This window comes from Lissotriton vulgaris, chromosome 6 (genome assembly GCF_964263255.1).
Source record: "Lissotriton vulgaris chromosome 6, aLisVul1.2, whole genome shotgun sequence".
Classification (NCBI taxonomy): domain Eukaryota; kingdom Metazoa; phylum Chordata; class Amphibia; order Caudata; family Salamandridae; genus Lissotriton; species Lissotriton vulgaris.
The window spans coordinates 693,598,705-693,616,018 of NC_141694.1; the positions used below are offsets into that span (position 1 = coordinate 693,598,705).

The following is a 17,314-nucleotide window of genomic DNA, read 5'->3' on the forward strand; positions in this document are numbered from 1 at the left end:
GCCTGGGTCCGGATTTTCGTATGCGGGTACCGTATAAATACGGAGCCCACGTGGGACTCTATCAACATCCATGTAATTCTGGAGGGAGGTGGCCTCCCACCACTTTTTTTATTTCCCTCTCGCATAGTCTCTCAAGTTTGAGGAAAAGTTGTTGTAGCTGATTACGGGCATTGCCTCCTGTGTTCGCCATTCCTGACTTAACTATTGGCGATTTCTTTTTAAACATGCCAAGCGGTTTTGGCTGAAAAAGTGAGGTAGATGTCAACTCACTGTGTCGATGCAGCTTCACACGCCCTGCCGCAGTTCCGTGCTGCTCCGATGCTTCTCACGGGAAAACCTTCTCCTTAAACCGCCACTCGAGACTCCTCCCCAGTTGGGGTGGATGTGGTCTTCTCCAAGGGTCACGGACAACTCTTTGCTCCTGCGGCGGTGCAGAGTTAATTAATCACTGCTCCAAACTGCAACTTTACTTTGCACTCCCTGGGCGGGTGCCCGAACGCGGCGGTGCATGCCACGAAATAAATTTTTATTGAACAACAGAAAGCATATATATATATATATGTATATTTATATATATTGCGCTACCAATTCCATTAGTTCCAACAGGAATACAGGCACTCAGGAAACTTGCATCGAAAAATATTTATTTCAGCGAGGTATGAATAACAGACGCGTTTCGGATTGCTCCTTTGTCAGTGTTACGTTGATTAGTAGCGTCAGACACCATTTTAAAAGGTTCCGCGTCACTGTGTAAACAACAGCGATGACGGAACAAATCATCAAGTTACTACACAATAATGCTCGCCATTTTAGCCTAGTCAACATTTCATTGTGAAACATTTCATTGTCAAACAATATGTTTTAACAGAGGCATCTTAAAATAAAGCATGTGGCATATTCCTCACTTATGCTTGTGATACATTATTATCATGTGGTCAGCAACGGTTTTGTTAAAAATCTCGCCGTGGATCGGCAAAAGTCCACATATTGCTGGGATATGATTTACTCGATGAACCCCAATGGTTAACATTCATACAGTACTATTACTATATTTCGTATCCCAGATGTGGATGCAAATCAAGCCGTGTATCGGCATAACCTTGTAGCCTAGGTTGACCACTATGTTTTCATATGATTAACCAACCTCTGTTATACACATAAAGGAAAACATCACAGTAGAAGCTAAGTCCATTCATACATACTCTCTCATTAGAGTGTCTCTTAATATAAAACAAATTTTTCATTTTCTATGCAGCTACATAATCAATACAGTTCATTAGGAATTTATTCATTTCATTTTCTTTTCTTTTTCTCTTTAACCTAGGTGTACCGTTAGCTCTTCACTCCTATTCAGTTTGACAATGAAATGTTTTACAATGAAATGTTGACTAGGCTAAAATGGCAACCATGATTGTGTAGTAACGTGATGATTTGTTCCGTCATTGCTGTTGTTTACACAGTGACGCGGAACCTTTTAAAATGGTGTCTGACGCTACTAATCAACGTAACACTGACGAAGGAGCAATCCGAAACGCGTCTGTTATTCATACCTCGCTGAAATAAATATTTTTCGATGCAAGCTTCCTGAGTGCCTGTATTCCTGTTGGAACTAATGAAATTGGTAGCGCAATATATATAAATATACATATATATATATATATATGCTTTCTGTTGTTCAATAAAAAACAACTCTGCTGATGTGACGTTGTCCGTCTCCTTCCTGTTTGCTGGTGTGCTGCGTGGGTGCAAGAAACACCGAGAGATCCAGAGGAGTCACGTGGTTGATATATATATATATATATATATATATATATATATAGCGTTTCACCACACGCTCACAAACGTAGCGTGAATGCACTCGAAACCAGCAATGATCACCGCACAATTAAGCCATCTCCAGCAAGAGTTCGTAGTTGTTCAATTTATTTCCAGCATGGAAGGACAGTGCAGGGAACCAAACCCCCAATGCGTTTCAGCGATTACTCGCCTTGGTCACGGGTGAATAGTGTTTGAACATCAAACAATGAAATGAAGTTTTCAAAAACCACTTCCTTGTGTAAACATAAACAAAGGACACTGTGCACAAAAATAAAATAAACATAAAATAAACATAGCGGCCATCTTGGCATGGTAAACCTGTAGCATGCCAGAGCTGAAAGCATATATAGACATTCTAAACATGCATAGCAATAAATTAGCAAAAAATAAGATGCTAATTGAAATTTACATTGCATTTCGTTTTCGACGGCATCTTAAATAGAATAACAGTACCTAATTGAAGTACTTTGAATATATACCACTCCCCAGTGGGAAAAATTATGAGATGCTGCTGTCATAAATAACAAAACATATTCAGTCAAAGTCTCAAGCAAATTAAGCAATAAGATATAGTGTCCAAAAATATAATATATATCCTTTTTGCTAATTTATTGCTATGCATGTTCAGAATGTCTATATATGCTTTCAGCTCTGGCATGTTACAGGTTTACCATGCCAAGATGGCCGCTATGTTTATTTTATGTTTATTTTATTTTTGTGCACGGTGTCCTTTGTTTATGTTTACACAAGGAAGTGGTTTTTGAAAACTTTATTTAATTGTTTGATGTTCAAACACTATTCACCCGTGACCAAGGCGAGCAATGGCTGAAACGCGTTGGGGGTTTGGTTCCATTGTAATTGTAATTGTAAGGTAGTTTTTGTAAAGCGCATACTATCGCTCCAAGGAGCGTCTTGGCGCTGTAATTCCGTAGCCTAGAATGGTGGGCCGGAAATACTACTCACATCAGTTTCAAAATACCTGAAGGTTTATTTGAGCCTAGACTAACTGTTTGCACTGTCCTTCCATGCTGGAAATAAATTGAATAACTACGAACTCTTGTTGGATGGCTTAATTGTGCGGTGATCATTGCTGGTTTCGAGTGCATTCACGCTACGTTTGTGAGCGTGTGGTGAAACGCTATACATTGGACAGGAAGCCTTTGACCCTGAACTTGCACCGCAGTCTGAGTGTCCCGGTTGTTCGAAGGAAGTGGAACGTGTATATATATATATATATATATATATATATATATATATATATATATTGTTGCACATTCCCAGAAATCGGTTCCAAGAAAAAAACGGCCAGCACTCCAGTGTCGTGGTTTCTTAAGTTATTTTATTTCCAAACCCCCCAGCACCCCCGACAGACGCATTTCGCACAAGGCTTCGTCAGTGTCGTTAAAACAAACAAAAAAATATATATATATATATATATATCCAACCATATGCAGACCAAACTTGGAGAGAGCCTTTACAGGGACAAAATCGTTTGCAGCAGTTTTATTCTGAAGTGACAGCGTGGCAACACCGGAGATTAAGACAGGCAAAAGCATCCAAATTTTTAAAAAAGCCAGACGCGTTTCAGGTCGTGAGTCCTTTCCTCAGTGGCTTATCTGGAAGGCAGTGGGAAGCCGATTTGGAGCACTTCCTGTTCTTTAAGCCTCTCCCGCCCTGTTGGGCGTGGCCTCATGGCCTCCTGGGAGATGTAGTCTGTGCATCATTTACCCGGGTGGGTTCGGGTTCTCAGCGCCAGAGTGTCCTTAGTATTGATGGCAGCCTTGCTCAAAGTTCCGTGTCATAAGTAATTGTCATCACTGCGCTGTGAGCGCACACCTTTCTGCTAGGTGCACACTCATCCCGTTCCGTGTCAGGGCAGCATCATGTGAGGCCACCACGGACCCGCCAGACGGCAGCAGGCTCTATCCACGACCTTGGCAGGCCGTTATTAATCCAACCATATGCAGACCAAACTTGGAGAGAGCCTTTACAGGGACAAAATCGTTTGCAGCAGTTTTATTCTGAAGTGACAGCGTGGCAACACCGGAGATTAAGACAGGCAAAAGCATCCAAATTTTTAAAAAAGCCAGACGCGTTTCAGGTCGTGAGTCCTTTCCTCAGTGGCTTATCTGGAAGGCAGTGGGAAGCCGATTTGGAGCACTTCCTGTTCTTTAAGCCTCTCCCGCCCTGTTGGGCGTGGCCTCATGGCCTCCTGGGAGATGTAGTCTGTGCATCATTTACCCGGGTGGGTTCGGGTTCTCAGCGCCAGAGTGTCCTTAGTATTGATGGCAGCCTTGCTCAAAGTTCCGTGTCATAGGTAATTGTCATATATATATATATATATATATATATATATATATATATATATAACTCCAAAAGGAAAGACCAGAGGACACAGCGGGGAGTATCACAGCGACCATGCATTCACATTTGCAGGGCATAATGCTTTTCGGCGTGTGCCTTCTTCAGATGCCTGTTGCACTGGGTTTCACTTGCTCCCTACTTTCAATGTTCCATGGCACTCCCTTTGGCGGGAGTATAGCTGGCTCCGCTTGTCATTATCAACAGCTGCAGTCTGATGTTAATGACTCCAGCTCTATTCTGCCATTGGTCTGTCTGAGTGTCATCTACACTCTACCACCATCCATGACAGCAAACTGCATGGGATAATGCCTCAGTCCACATCAGCCATTTGCTCTTTTGCCTTGTGAATTACACCATTTTTAGATTACATTTATATCCATCTGAAAATATTCAATATCTTTCCCCTGTCTCCAGTTACAGAGAAGTAAAGCAGCAAACAAGTGAGGTGTTGTTGATTAGTTATTGTTATTCCACCACACAAACCACCATCTGTGTACAATATCGGAAAGATGGACGATGCATTTCGGCATTTCCGACTTCTGCTGGACCATAGAGTCCTTGTGTGAAACCACTCCGTTTTAAATGTCAAGTGTTTGCCCCCCAACAGGGTTGATTTTAAAAACAACTAGAGCACACACACTCAAAATGTTATTACACAAAGTACATTGGGATATTTCTTTATAACATTATCACTCTTAACTCTTAACATTTTCAGTAGGTTTATCAACCTTAAAGTACACATGACTTATCAAATCCTTTTGCCATACAGTGCAACTTACTTATGATAAACCTTTTCCAGTTGAAAATATGATTACTCAAGGCAGAAACCCATATTATAGAATTTGGAAATTGCCTGTATATGATTAAACTGGATTTTGAATTCCATCACTCAAACCAATATAGACAAATAATAATAATATAAAGTATATCTGTTCCCAAATTGGAGACATTTATTTGTCTATATCATATTAGAACCAGATAGAACAAAGTTCATTTATGCTACTTTTCATATCATCTAAATGAAACTGTGAGGGGTTGCTAAAAAAACAATCAAGGATGTAAAGTACAAACACTCCTTTTGTAGGAACAGTGTATTTTGTTAAATTCTAGCATTCCTCAACGTAATGAAATGTAACCATATCTAAAACACATTTTCTATGTAAAGTACATGTCCGTCTGAAAATAATTGCACTTCAGTATCAGGGCTGGTTGGCCAGTTTTTATTTTAATGTTTGTTAGGAGGATACTACTCCTTTTGAGGCAGTGCTAGCTGGTTGCTTGCTTGCTGCTCATTTCATTTGCCGTTTGCCGTCTCCCACGTTGTAATTTCTTCTAAACCAGCAGACCATTACGGAATGCTGTTGACCATAGTGTATCATTGTTTTACCGTTCCAAGATGGCCAACACGTTGAAGCAAAATGTTGCAGCTATGCTTGAACCTTAACATAAATGTAGATCATTTACAATGCCTTTGCACAATGGACACCTGCTACTATGTTTAGATTTGCTTTTGCAGTCATATGCCCATCATGTTTGATGTTGATTCAGAAAAGGGGGTGGTGATGAACAGAGTGTCTGAATTAAGCAGACCACTCTTACCCAGTCCAACAATCAGGGCTTTATCCATCACCGTTTTTTAGCTCACTGCACCATCCCAGCTCAGAACCTGGCTGCATGCAAATTAGTCTGTTCCTGTCCCAGTGCATGATGGGAACAGGGCAAACCAAACTACCAAGCCAATTCTTATACTGGGAAGGAAACAAGCTTCCGGGGACCGGTTTCTGGCATTTCAGCCGTCTTCGGCCCGGCTTGTTTGAATCCTGATGGTGCAATGAGCAAAGGACTTACATCTGAGTATACCCTTCCACGCGTATGGTGGACAAAATGATTCAGAAAAGGGGGTGGTGATGAACAGAGTGTCTGAATTAAGCAGACCACTCTTACCCAGTCCAAAGATCAGGGCTTGATCCATCACCGTTTTTTAGCTCACTGCACCATCCCAGCTCAGAACCTGGCTACTTGCAAATTAGTCTGTTCCTGTCCCAGTGCATGATGGGAACAGGGCAAACCAAACTACCAAGCCAATTCTTATACTGGGAAGGAAACAAGCTTCCGGGGACCAGTTTCTGGCATTTCAGCCGTCTTCGGCCCGGCTTGTTTGAATCCTGATGGTGCAATGAGCAAGGGACTCACATCTGAGTAAACCCTTCCACGCTTATGGTGGACAAAATGATTCAGAAAAGTGGGTGGTGATGAACAGAGTGTCTGAATTAAGCAGACCACTCTTACCCAGTCCAAAGATCAGGGCTTGATCCATCACCGTTTTTTAGCTCACTGCACCATCCCAGCTCAGAACCTGGCTACATGCAAATTAGTCTGTTCCTGTCCCAGTGCATGATGGGAACAGGGCAAACCAAACTACCAAGCCAATTCTTATACTGGGAAGGAAACAATCTTCCGGGGACCGGTTTCTGGCATTTCAGCCGTCTTCAGCCCGGCTTGTTTGAATCCTGATGGTGCAAGGAGCAAGGGACTCACATCTGAGTATACCCTTCCACGCTTAGGGTGGACATAATGATTCAGAAAAGGGGGTGGTGATGAACAGAGTGTCTGAATTAAGCAGACCACTCTTACCCAGTCCAAAGATCAGGGCTTGATCCATCACCGTTTTTTAGCTCACTGCACCATCCCAGCTCAGAACCTGGCTACATGCAAATTAGTCTGTTCCTGTCCCAGTGCATGATGGGAACAGGGCAAACCAAACTACCAAGCCAATTCTTATACTGGGAAGGAAACAAGCTTCCGGGGACCAGTTTCCGGGATTTCAGCCGTCTTCGGCCCGGCTTGTTTGAATCCTGATGGTGCAATGAGCAAGGGACTCACATCTGAGTAAACCCTTCCACGCTTATGGTGGACAAAATGATTCAGAAAAGGGGGTGGTGATGAACAGAGTGTCTGAATTAAGCAGACCACTCTTACCCAGTCCAAGATCAGGGCTTGATCCATCACCGTTTTTTAGCTCACTGCACCATCCCAGCTCAGAACCTGGCTACATGCAAATTAGTCTGTGTGACGGCGGGACCAGGAATTGGAAGCAAGCGTGTTTTTGTAGCAGTGGTGTTTATTCTATACAGTAGGTCATCGGTACATTTCTTTCGTAAGAATGTCTTTCTGGGGGACCTGCTTCGGTCCTGTCGATTCCTCCTGCGACCTCCCTCCTCTTTCCTCCTGACGGGGCTCCTCCTCCTACAGCTGGGCTCCTCCGGAGGCTCCGTATTGCACACCCTCGCCGGCCACCAAGAAGTAAAACAGAAGAGAGGACACAGTCAGCGATTATGGCCGCTGTCTTAGCTTGTAAAGGGAAGGGCGTGGGGGAGAAGTGCAAGTTTTCAAAACAGTGCTCGACTAGGTAGGGAAAGTGCTCTGTGCCGGATCGTGTTTTATTATTACTAGCAGGGCGAGTTATCCTTACGTGATTCGTCTACCCTTCCTCCTCCACCACCCCAGGACCCTGGCACGTACCTCAGCTAGCCGTACACCTCCTGGCGCACGGCTGGGCGGCTCGTGGGGTTGGCCTCCTGGCTTCACAGCTCCCGTCTCGTCTTTCCCCGTTCCCGTTGATGCCGCCTCCTGTCTCGTGCAGTCCGCTTCCTGCTTGTCCCCTTCAGGCTCTCGTTCTTCCTGCACGTCCTCTTCACTTATCCAACTCGTGCAGCCTCTCCAGTCTGCTTCAGTAAATCCTCTTGATCCGCCGTCCTGATCCGCTCCGCTCCAACAACTCTCTCCTCCGCTCCTCTTCGCCACGCTGCTTCCCGCCACTCCGCTCTCCTGCACTCTGTCCGCTCCTCCGGTGAATAGACACACCTGTGGACTGTTGTGCTCGCCCTTTTCAACGTCCGCAGGCTCCTCCTCCTCCATCAGGTCCGTCGTCCACTTAAAGGGACCCCATCCTTCTTCTTCCTCCTCATCGCAGCTGTACCTTTCCGCCGGTGTCCAACCAAGGGGAAGGTGAGCCTGTGGAGACAAGAGGGGGGGGTCGCATATCGTTAAAGGAGGCCCCCCTGTAGGGCGAGAACCCGTGCCCTTGCTACAGTCTGTTCCTGTCCCAGTGCATGATGGGAACAGGGCAAACCAAACTACCAAGCCAATTCTTATACTGGGAAGGAAACAAGCTTCCGGGGACCGGTTTCTGGCATTTCAGCCGTCTTGTTTGAATCCTGATGGTGCAATGAGCAAGGGACTCACATCTGAGTATACCCTTCAACGCTTATGGTGGACAAAATGATTCAGAAAAGGGGGTGGTGATGAACAGAGTCTCTGAATTAAGCCGACCGCTCTTACCCAGTCCAAAGATCAGGGCTTGATCCATCACCGTTATTTAGCTCACTGCACCATCCCAGCTCAGAACCTGGCTACATGCAAATTAGTCTGTTCCTGTCCCAGTGCATGATGGGAACAGGGCAAACCAAACTACCAAGCCAATTCTTATACTGGGAAGGAAACAAGCTTCCGGGGACCGGTTTCTGGCATTTCAGCCGTCTTCGGCCTGGCTTGTTTGAATCCTGATGGTGCAATGAGCAAGGGACTCACATCTGAGTATACCCTTCCACGCTTATGGTGGACAAAATGATTCAGAAAAGGGGGTGGTGATGAACAGAGTGTCTGAATCAAGCAGACCACTCTTACCCAGTCGAAAGATCAGGGCTTGATCCATCACCGTTTTTTAGCTCACTGCACCATCCCAGCTCAGAACCTGGCTACATGCAAATTAGTCTGTTCCTGTCCCAGTGCATGATGGGAACAGGGCAAACCAAACTACCAAGCCAATTCTTATACTGGGAAGGAAACAAGCTTCCGGGGACCGGTTTCTGGCATTTCAGCCATCTTCGGCCCGGCTTGTTTGAATCCTGATGGTGCAATGAGCAAGGGACTCACATCTGAGTATACCCTTCCACGCTTATGGTGGACAAAATGATTCAGAAAAGGGGGTGGTGATGAACAGAGTGTCTGAATTAAGCAGACCACACTTACCCAGTCCAAAGATCAGGGCTTGATCCATCACCGTTTTTTAGCTCACTGCACCATCCCAGCTCAGAACCTGGCTACATGCCAATTAGTCTGTTCCTGTCCCAGTGCATGATGGGAACAGGGCAAACCAAACTACCAAGCCAATTCTTATTCTGGGAAGGAAACAAGCTTCCGGGGACCGGTTTCTGGCATTTCAGCCGTCTTCGGCCCGGCTTGTTTGAATGCTGATGGTGCAATGAGCAAGGGACTCACATCTGAGTATACCCTTCCACGCTTATGGTGGACAAAATGATTCAGAAAAGGGGGTGGTGATGAACAGAGTGTCTGAATTAAGCAGACCACTCTTACCCAGTCCAAAGATCAGGGCTTGATCCATCACCGTTTTTTAGCTCACTGCACCATCCCAGCTCAGAACCTGGCTACATGCAAATTAGTCTGTTCCTGTCCCAGTGCATGATGGGAACAGGGCAAACCAAACTACCAAGCCAATTCTTACACTGGGAAGGAAACAAGCTTCCGGGGACCGGTTTCTGGCATTTCAGCCGTCTTCGGCCCGGCTTGTTTGAATCCTAATGGCGCAATGAGCAAGGGACTCACATCTGAGTATACCCTTCCACGCTTATGGTGGACAAAATGATTCAGAAAAGGGGGTGGTGATGAACAGAGTGTCTGAATTAAGCAGACCACTCTTACCCAGTCCAAAGATCAGGGCTTGATCCATCGCCGTTTTTTAGCTCACTGCACCATCCCAGCTCAGAACCTGGCTACATGCAAATTAGTCTGATCCTGTCCCAGTGCATGATGGGAACAGGGCAAACCAAACTACCAAGCCAATTCTTATACTGGGAAGGAAACAAGCTTCCGGGGACCGGTTTCTGGCATTTCAGCCGTCTTCGGCCCGGCTTGTTTTAATCCTGATGGTGCAATGAGCAAGGGACTCACATCTGAGTATACCCTTCCACGCTTATGGTGGACAAAATGATTCAGAAAACGGGGTGGTGATGAACAGAGTGTCTGATTTAAGCAGACCACTCTTACCCAGTCCAAAGATCAGGGCTTGATCCATCACCGTTTTTTAGCTCACTGCACCATCCCAGCTCAGAACCTGGCTACATGCAAATTAGTCTGTTCCTGTCCCAGTGCATGATGGGAACAGGGCAAACCAAACTACCAAGCCAATTCTTATACTGGGAAGGAAACAAGCTTCCGGGGACCGGTTTCTGGCATTTCAGCCGTCTTCGGCCCGGCTTGTTTGAATCCTGATGGTGCAATGAGCAAGGGACTCACATCTGAGTATACCCTTCCACGCTTATGGTGGACAAAATGATTCAGAAAAGGGGGTGGTGATGAACAGAGTGTCTGAATTAAGCAGACCACTCTTACCCAGTCCAAAGATCAGGGCTTGATCCATCACCGTTTTTTAGCTCACTGCACCATGTTTGATGTTAGCATGTTTTCTTTTTTCTACTTGTATTCTTTTAATTTATCTTGTATAATTTTTTTAGTTTGTGTGTATTTTATTTATTGTATCTGTGTCAAAGAGTGAATGCAAAAATAAGTAAGTGGATGGAAGAATGGATGTGTCAGTGCAAGGTTGAGGGAGAGAGTGCATGTATTGAGTGCCTTATTAAGTGCATTATTGAGTGCCTAAGCTCAGGCCACAAATGACACTAAACATATTTTCGTTCACATGCTAGGCCTATTGCTAATGTTTGTTATTAATAATTCTCCAAACTTTCTTCAACTGTTCTAGTGCTGTACAGATTAGGTGTCAGGTCCCGACCTCATTAACTAAGTGTAGCACTGTGAAATGGTTCAAGAGGAAGAGCCTTATTTGGAGTTTGTTGAATCGAATACTCCTTCACAATATGGTGGATATCCTGTCTGCCACATTTCATGTGCCATAGGCTATAATGAGCTTGCAATACGGGGAATGGGGCATCCAGGATATTTGTGTTGAATTATCCTATCTAGCAAGCTCTAAATGAGGCCCATGTTCCTCACAAAGGACACACTCCTGTCTTTCTGTTTCAGTTACTTCTGCACTCTAGTAGGTTAACTGAATCTGGGAATATTTAGTAGCCCAGCTTTTTATTGGCACTAAGGAGATCTTTAAATCTATCTTAGAAAAAATTATACAGCTTAATGTTTGGGTTGTGCCCCATTGCCATGGATCCATGTTAAAACATCGATATTAAAAATATCAATGTCAAAATATCGATAACAAAAATATCGACTCACCATACTTAAAAAGGTAAGTAAAATAATATCGACTCAAAAATATCGATGTAAAAAATATAGATGAAAAAAATATCGACTTTAAAATATAACATAACTTAAATTAAATTAATTAAATAATATTATTATTATTACCAATTAAATTAATTTTAATATATATTTTAACTAATTATAACAAATAAACTAAATGTAATTAATATAAACACAAATAAAGGTACATATACATATATTTACTTCAATGCATTTTATTAACTATTATCTTTATTTAATGTATAAACTTTATTAATTAAATAAAAATGAAATAGAAAAATATATATAAGGAATTTAAAATAAATAAAAATATGTAATATATTCTATTTTTCATTAACACATTAAACTATTAAAAAAATATAATACATACATTTAATAACAAAATAAAAACATTAATAATTAAAACGTTATATAGCGGGAGGGTAAAGATTACTATTCTCACTTCGATGAGTGCAACAGCAGGTAAAGCGCTGGATAACGTAGGGGTAAAATGTACTATTCCCACTCCAGTGAGTGCAACATTAGGAAAAATGGAGGATAGCGGAGGGGTAAAAATTACTATTCCCACTACAGTGAGTGCAACAGTAGGGAAAGCGCTGGATAGTTTAGGGGTAAGAATTACTATTCCCACTCCAGTGAGTGCAACAGTAGGGAAAGCGCTGGATAGCGTGAGGGTAAAAATGACTATTCCCACTCCAGTGAGTGCAACAGTAGGGAAAGAGCAGGATAGCGTAGGGGTAAAAATTACTATTCCCACTCCAGTGAGTGCAACAGTAGGGAAAGCGCAGGATAGCGGAGGGGTAAAAATTACTATTCCCACTCCAGTGAGTGCAACAGTAAGAAAAGCGCTGGATAGCGTAGGGGTAAAAATTACTATTCCCACTCCAGTGAGTGCAACATTACGGAAAGCGCAGGATCTCAAAACAATAAAACATAAAAATATCAACCTTTTCATTAAATTGAATTTCTAATTTTAACATGATTAATATATAAATGAAAATATATTATTATTAATAAAGATACAAAATAATTAGTTAGCACTATAAAATCCACAACAAACACCTACAATAAATTACACAATTACATTTAATATTCACTAATCAATGAATTACAATTCATTTATTATTATGTATTAATTAATAAATAAACAATTAACTATGTACAGCTTTCACACCATTTACACATATAAACACCACAACACACCTAAAATTAATCACACAATTACAATTAATATTAATAAATAATTAATAGAAATTAATTTTAAACTATTAATATTTAATCAATAAGAAATTAATTACTTACCACCCTTCACACCATTTACATACATAAACACCAGAACACACACCTAAAATAAATTAAACAATTAACATAATTAATTATTAATTGACTAATGGAAATTAAATAACAACTAATTAATAAACTATAATTAATTAATAAATTAACACATTAATTTATCAATTATTTTACACAATTAAATTTCTTCCCAACCTATACCCTATAAACCCATAACCCGCTACGGAACTATTAACGCAAAATGTAACTTAAAATAAATTAATAAGTAGAAAAATTCTAAAACATATAATAAAATGAGAAACAATTCATAATAAAAACACTAAAGTACATAACATTATTAATACATTGATATTTTAGTAAACTATATTTTTGTGAACAATATTTATTACAACAATATATTTGTAATCAATATTACTTACCTGTCAGTCGACATTCTTGCCATCTATATTTTTGGTGACGATATTTCTTCCAGGCGATATTTCTGCGGCGATATTATTGCCCCTCGATATTTCCCTGTCGATATTCCTGCTCTGCACCCATTGCCACCATGTAAGTGTTTGAAATTAAAAATATTCTTGACAACAATTAGAATGGATCTTCAGCTGTATCAAGCCAATAAAAAAATCATCTGCACCAGCAATACCACTTTAAATGGACCACTTTAAATGAGGAGATTGAAACCTGCATGCAATATAGGCAACACTTTACAGTCATTTATATTGTATTCAATGGGGCACTGCAGGCCTCGAAGATCTGTTTTTATAATGTCCATTAGTCTACTTTGTAGTAAAAATCCAAAATTGATGTCTCAGTGGGGATATCATCAAAGTCACGGCATCCCAGACATCCATAGAGAAGAGAAGTTCCATTTAACTCCATCTTGCGTTAAAGCCCACTAGCCATCCAATTAAATCAAAATATTTGGGAGTTCATACATCATGTGTTTCGGTGTAAGTATAATGTTTTCTACAAATAGCAACAGAGTTCTCCTCTAACAGCCCTAGTGTAGTCTGTAGTGGTATCTGTCTCTTCCCTGAGAAAGTAGAGCTGTGATTCCTGGACAATTGCAAATAGCAGCAGAGCAAGGGAGCACTATCGTTGTCTACATAACAAAAGGACTATATATGTGTGAATCACTGTCTTCCTTTCATAGGCAGAAGTATAGAAGACTATTATCCAAGTGGTGGTATGGTCAGTGAAGCTAAGTCCTTTCAATGTATTTAAGACATATGACAATTATACTGTTTCAGAAGTCATTTTGAGTCTTTAGGCCATCCAAATTAGAAACATAATGTACTAAGTCCACAATGGGGCAACAATTATTTTTTGCATAGCTCGGAAGGTAAACACCTGCTAGGTCTTTGTGTATTATATTGCAGAATTACAATTGGACTCTAATGGGCCCATTAGGATGTCGGGCGAATTGCCCCCGCCAGGCTGACGTAGACACCGCCAGCCTGGCGGGGGCAATCCGCCCGACATCCACACTAGTTTCCACCCCCGTCATATTAGTATGGCGGGGGGACCTCGGCGGACAGAAAGACCGTCCGCCGCTTTTCCACCCCGGTCGCCTTGCGGCCGGGGCGGAAAAGGAATAATATGGTGGCGGTGTCTATCAGACACTGCCAGCCATATTATGATGGTTGTAGTTAGGTGCCTTTCCGCAGCGACCTCCCTTCATTTGCATTAACAAAGCAACAGGCACCAGCCGGTGCCTGCCGCTTTGTTAATGCAAATGCTGAAATGCATTTTTAGCATTGTGGCGGGCGGCGCAGAGAGTACCGCCCGCCACAATGCTAAAAATGCAGGATGTGCCCGCCACTGTGGCGGGCACATCCTAATATCCCCACAAGACCCCCGCCCTTATGGCGGACAGTGCGAAATTCTGATAGGATGACGGGCGGACAAAGTCCGCCCGTCATCCTAATGACCCCCTAAGCATTCAAACAACACAGTCTAGTCCTGCTGTAGTCTGAATGCTATTAAAGCAAAATGGTAATGTCAGGTCTCTGGGACTTGTCTAGCTCAGAAATGGTCCTCAGTCTACACTTTTATTACATATCCCCGAATACACTATTCAACCACTAAAATTGGGACTATTCTTATTGCACAATTCTGAACAAATCACATTCATTGTCATATCTCATGAATTCAGCTTTTGTTCTCACAGTGACAAATTTAAAATGCACTACTCAAATGAGCATTTTAGACTAATTGTTGTCCATCTCAAACCAGCTCTTGGGATGTTTCCTTAAACTTCCATTTCACTTCTGACAATTGCATTACTACCCTTCCTTGGCTTCCCAGTTGGCCTTCTTGCTGTTCACTGACAAAGTCTTGCAGTAGCATTTGAACTATTTAAAGCTCTTAAATAAATGAAATCTCTAGCAAAGAAATATGAGAAGAGGACAAATAAATTGTTTCTTCGAAATGAATATAGAATAGTAAAATGGTGATGTATTTTAAATATTTAATTTTATTTAGTTCAAATGCTTCTTAGACATTAAAGTAACATAGGAATTCTGTACTTTTTTGTCTGTATACAGTTGTACACATATGAAAACTGTTCTTATGTAAAGCACTCTGCCATACTTTGGAGTCTAGTATGTGTTATTTAATATTGTAAATTAATAAATAAATAAATAAATAAATACATTTTTTACTTTTAACTCTGGTAACAATGGTTTTGATGGTAACTTAACTCCACATTTCCAATATCATGATATGGTTATTTCACACAATAGTGGTGTGCAAGTAACTTAATTTATTGTTGCTGTATATTTAACACACCTTTCTTCTTCTCTTACAGTTCTCGGAGAAAAACCATTCCCGACATATACATCTGTAACCTTGCAATCGCAGATCTGGTTCATATCATAGGAATGCCTTTTCTTATACATCAATGGGCACGCGGAGGAGAGTGGGTATTTGGCAGCCCTCTATGTACCATCATCACCTCATTAGACACATGCAATCAATTTGCATGTAGTGCTATTATGACAGCAATGAGCCTGGACAGGTAAGACAATACTCTTCTACATCTAACAGTAAGACTTATTCTACAAAATAGATGAAAAACATCCCAGAATACCCATTGGGTTTTAAGAAGACAACAGTGAAAGAACAGTCAGGATGAGATTAGATACATTTCATAAGAAAAGTAATCAGTACAGTGGAAAAGAGTAGTACAACCCAAACCTTAACTTCACTATATTTCTTCAGTAGGAAATATGGCTGCAAGGTTAGCAACCCTGTCCCCGAGACCCAGAGTCCTAAAGAGTTTTCAGCAACATTGCATTGCACTGAAATGTGCGGTGAGAACAATTATTTGTGCTAGAGGCTGCCTTAGCTTTGGCTTGGGTCTCTCCAGTTCTATACAGAAAGTCTTACACTCTGCTTGAGGCCTTTTGATAAATGTACATCTGGCACCCCTCTGTACCTGCCTGAACGAGGAATTGAGAACAAATAATATAATGTCCCAAGCAAGTCTTCATTCAATAATGATGTTTGACTGAATTTGGACTTACGAACATGGCAAAATCTGTGCGGCAAAAATGACGGGTGTCTAAAAGTGCCATAAATCACCTTCTTTGTGATTTTTTATGGGAACCAAGCTGTTCCACCACTCAGATCTAAACTCCATAGTGAGCCTATTTCCAAGAAAAAATGTATAGCAAGCTACTTGTCAATCCTTAGCATTTCAGTGTTATGAATTAATACATTTTATGTGTTTGAAACCTATTAGAATTCAGAACCATCATTCCTTTTTTTTATTAATACATTTTTATTTTCATTGCAAGAGGAAGACAAAAAAAACAGAAAAATTAATTCAATCTAAACATGATATTAAGCATCTCATAGTAATTTTTTAATACAGAGGTATCCATAATAACAACAATTTCATGAATAATAAAACAATTATCCTAATTGCCTAATTGTACTAGTCTTAACAAAATCATAAATTCAAATAAACATTCCCCAAATTCTCTCTCGTTTTTTCAAGGAGCGTGAGCCCCTTATCTTTGCAAGTGCAAATTCCATAGTGTGAGTTTCGTTGTCTAGAGTCCACCACTCCATACCATGCGGGAGTTTCGGGGAAATCCAGGCCCTAGCTATGATCAATCTTGCACAAGCAAATAAAATAGTGTTTAACCTCTTCACTGCTGATGACGATAGTGTGGATAAAGGTGACCATGAATCACATTCTTCAAACACACTAGTTTCAAGAACCTTATCTGAGTGCATATATTCCTAAATTACTAGTCACTGTGTGCTAAAAAAGGAACTGAATTAGCATGAGGGAATGCCTAGCCATGCACTCTAGGGTATTACATCACTAATAACACTGTCACAGCAGCAAGAGTTCTAGTGAGGTCATAGGGTTCTGGATGACAATTGAAAAAGAGCAGGCGAGGGAGCGCTCATGTCTTTGCTGGTTTATGACTAAAGCTTCTCTTTGATTCTGATGAGGAAGGGATTTGTACCATCGCATGCAGCATGTCACATGCTGCTGATTTTAAAGGATGCTTTTCGACAGACAAGG

At 41.4% G+C, this 17,314-nt stretch overlaps 1 protein-coding gene across 1 annotated transcript in view; it reads left to right on the top strand.

Moving 5' to 3' along the window:
- MCHR2 (melanin concentrating hormone receptor 2) overlaps window positions 1-17,314 on the top strand; it is a 637,069-nt gene that overhangs the window by 406,176 nt on the left and 213,579 nt on the right. Inside the window, exon 2 of the mRNA XM_086925251.1 lies at window positions 15,581-15,790. Coding sequence (XP_086781377.1) covers window positions 15,581-15,790 — 210 coding nt within the window. The remainder of the gene's footprint in view (window positions 1-15,580; window positions 15,791-17,314) is intronic.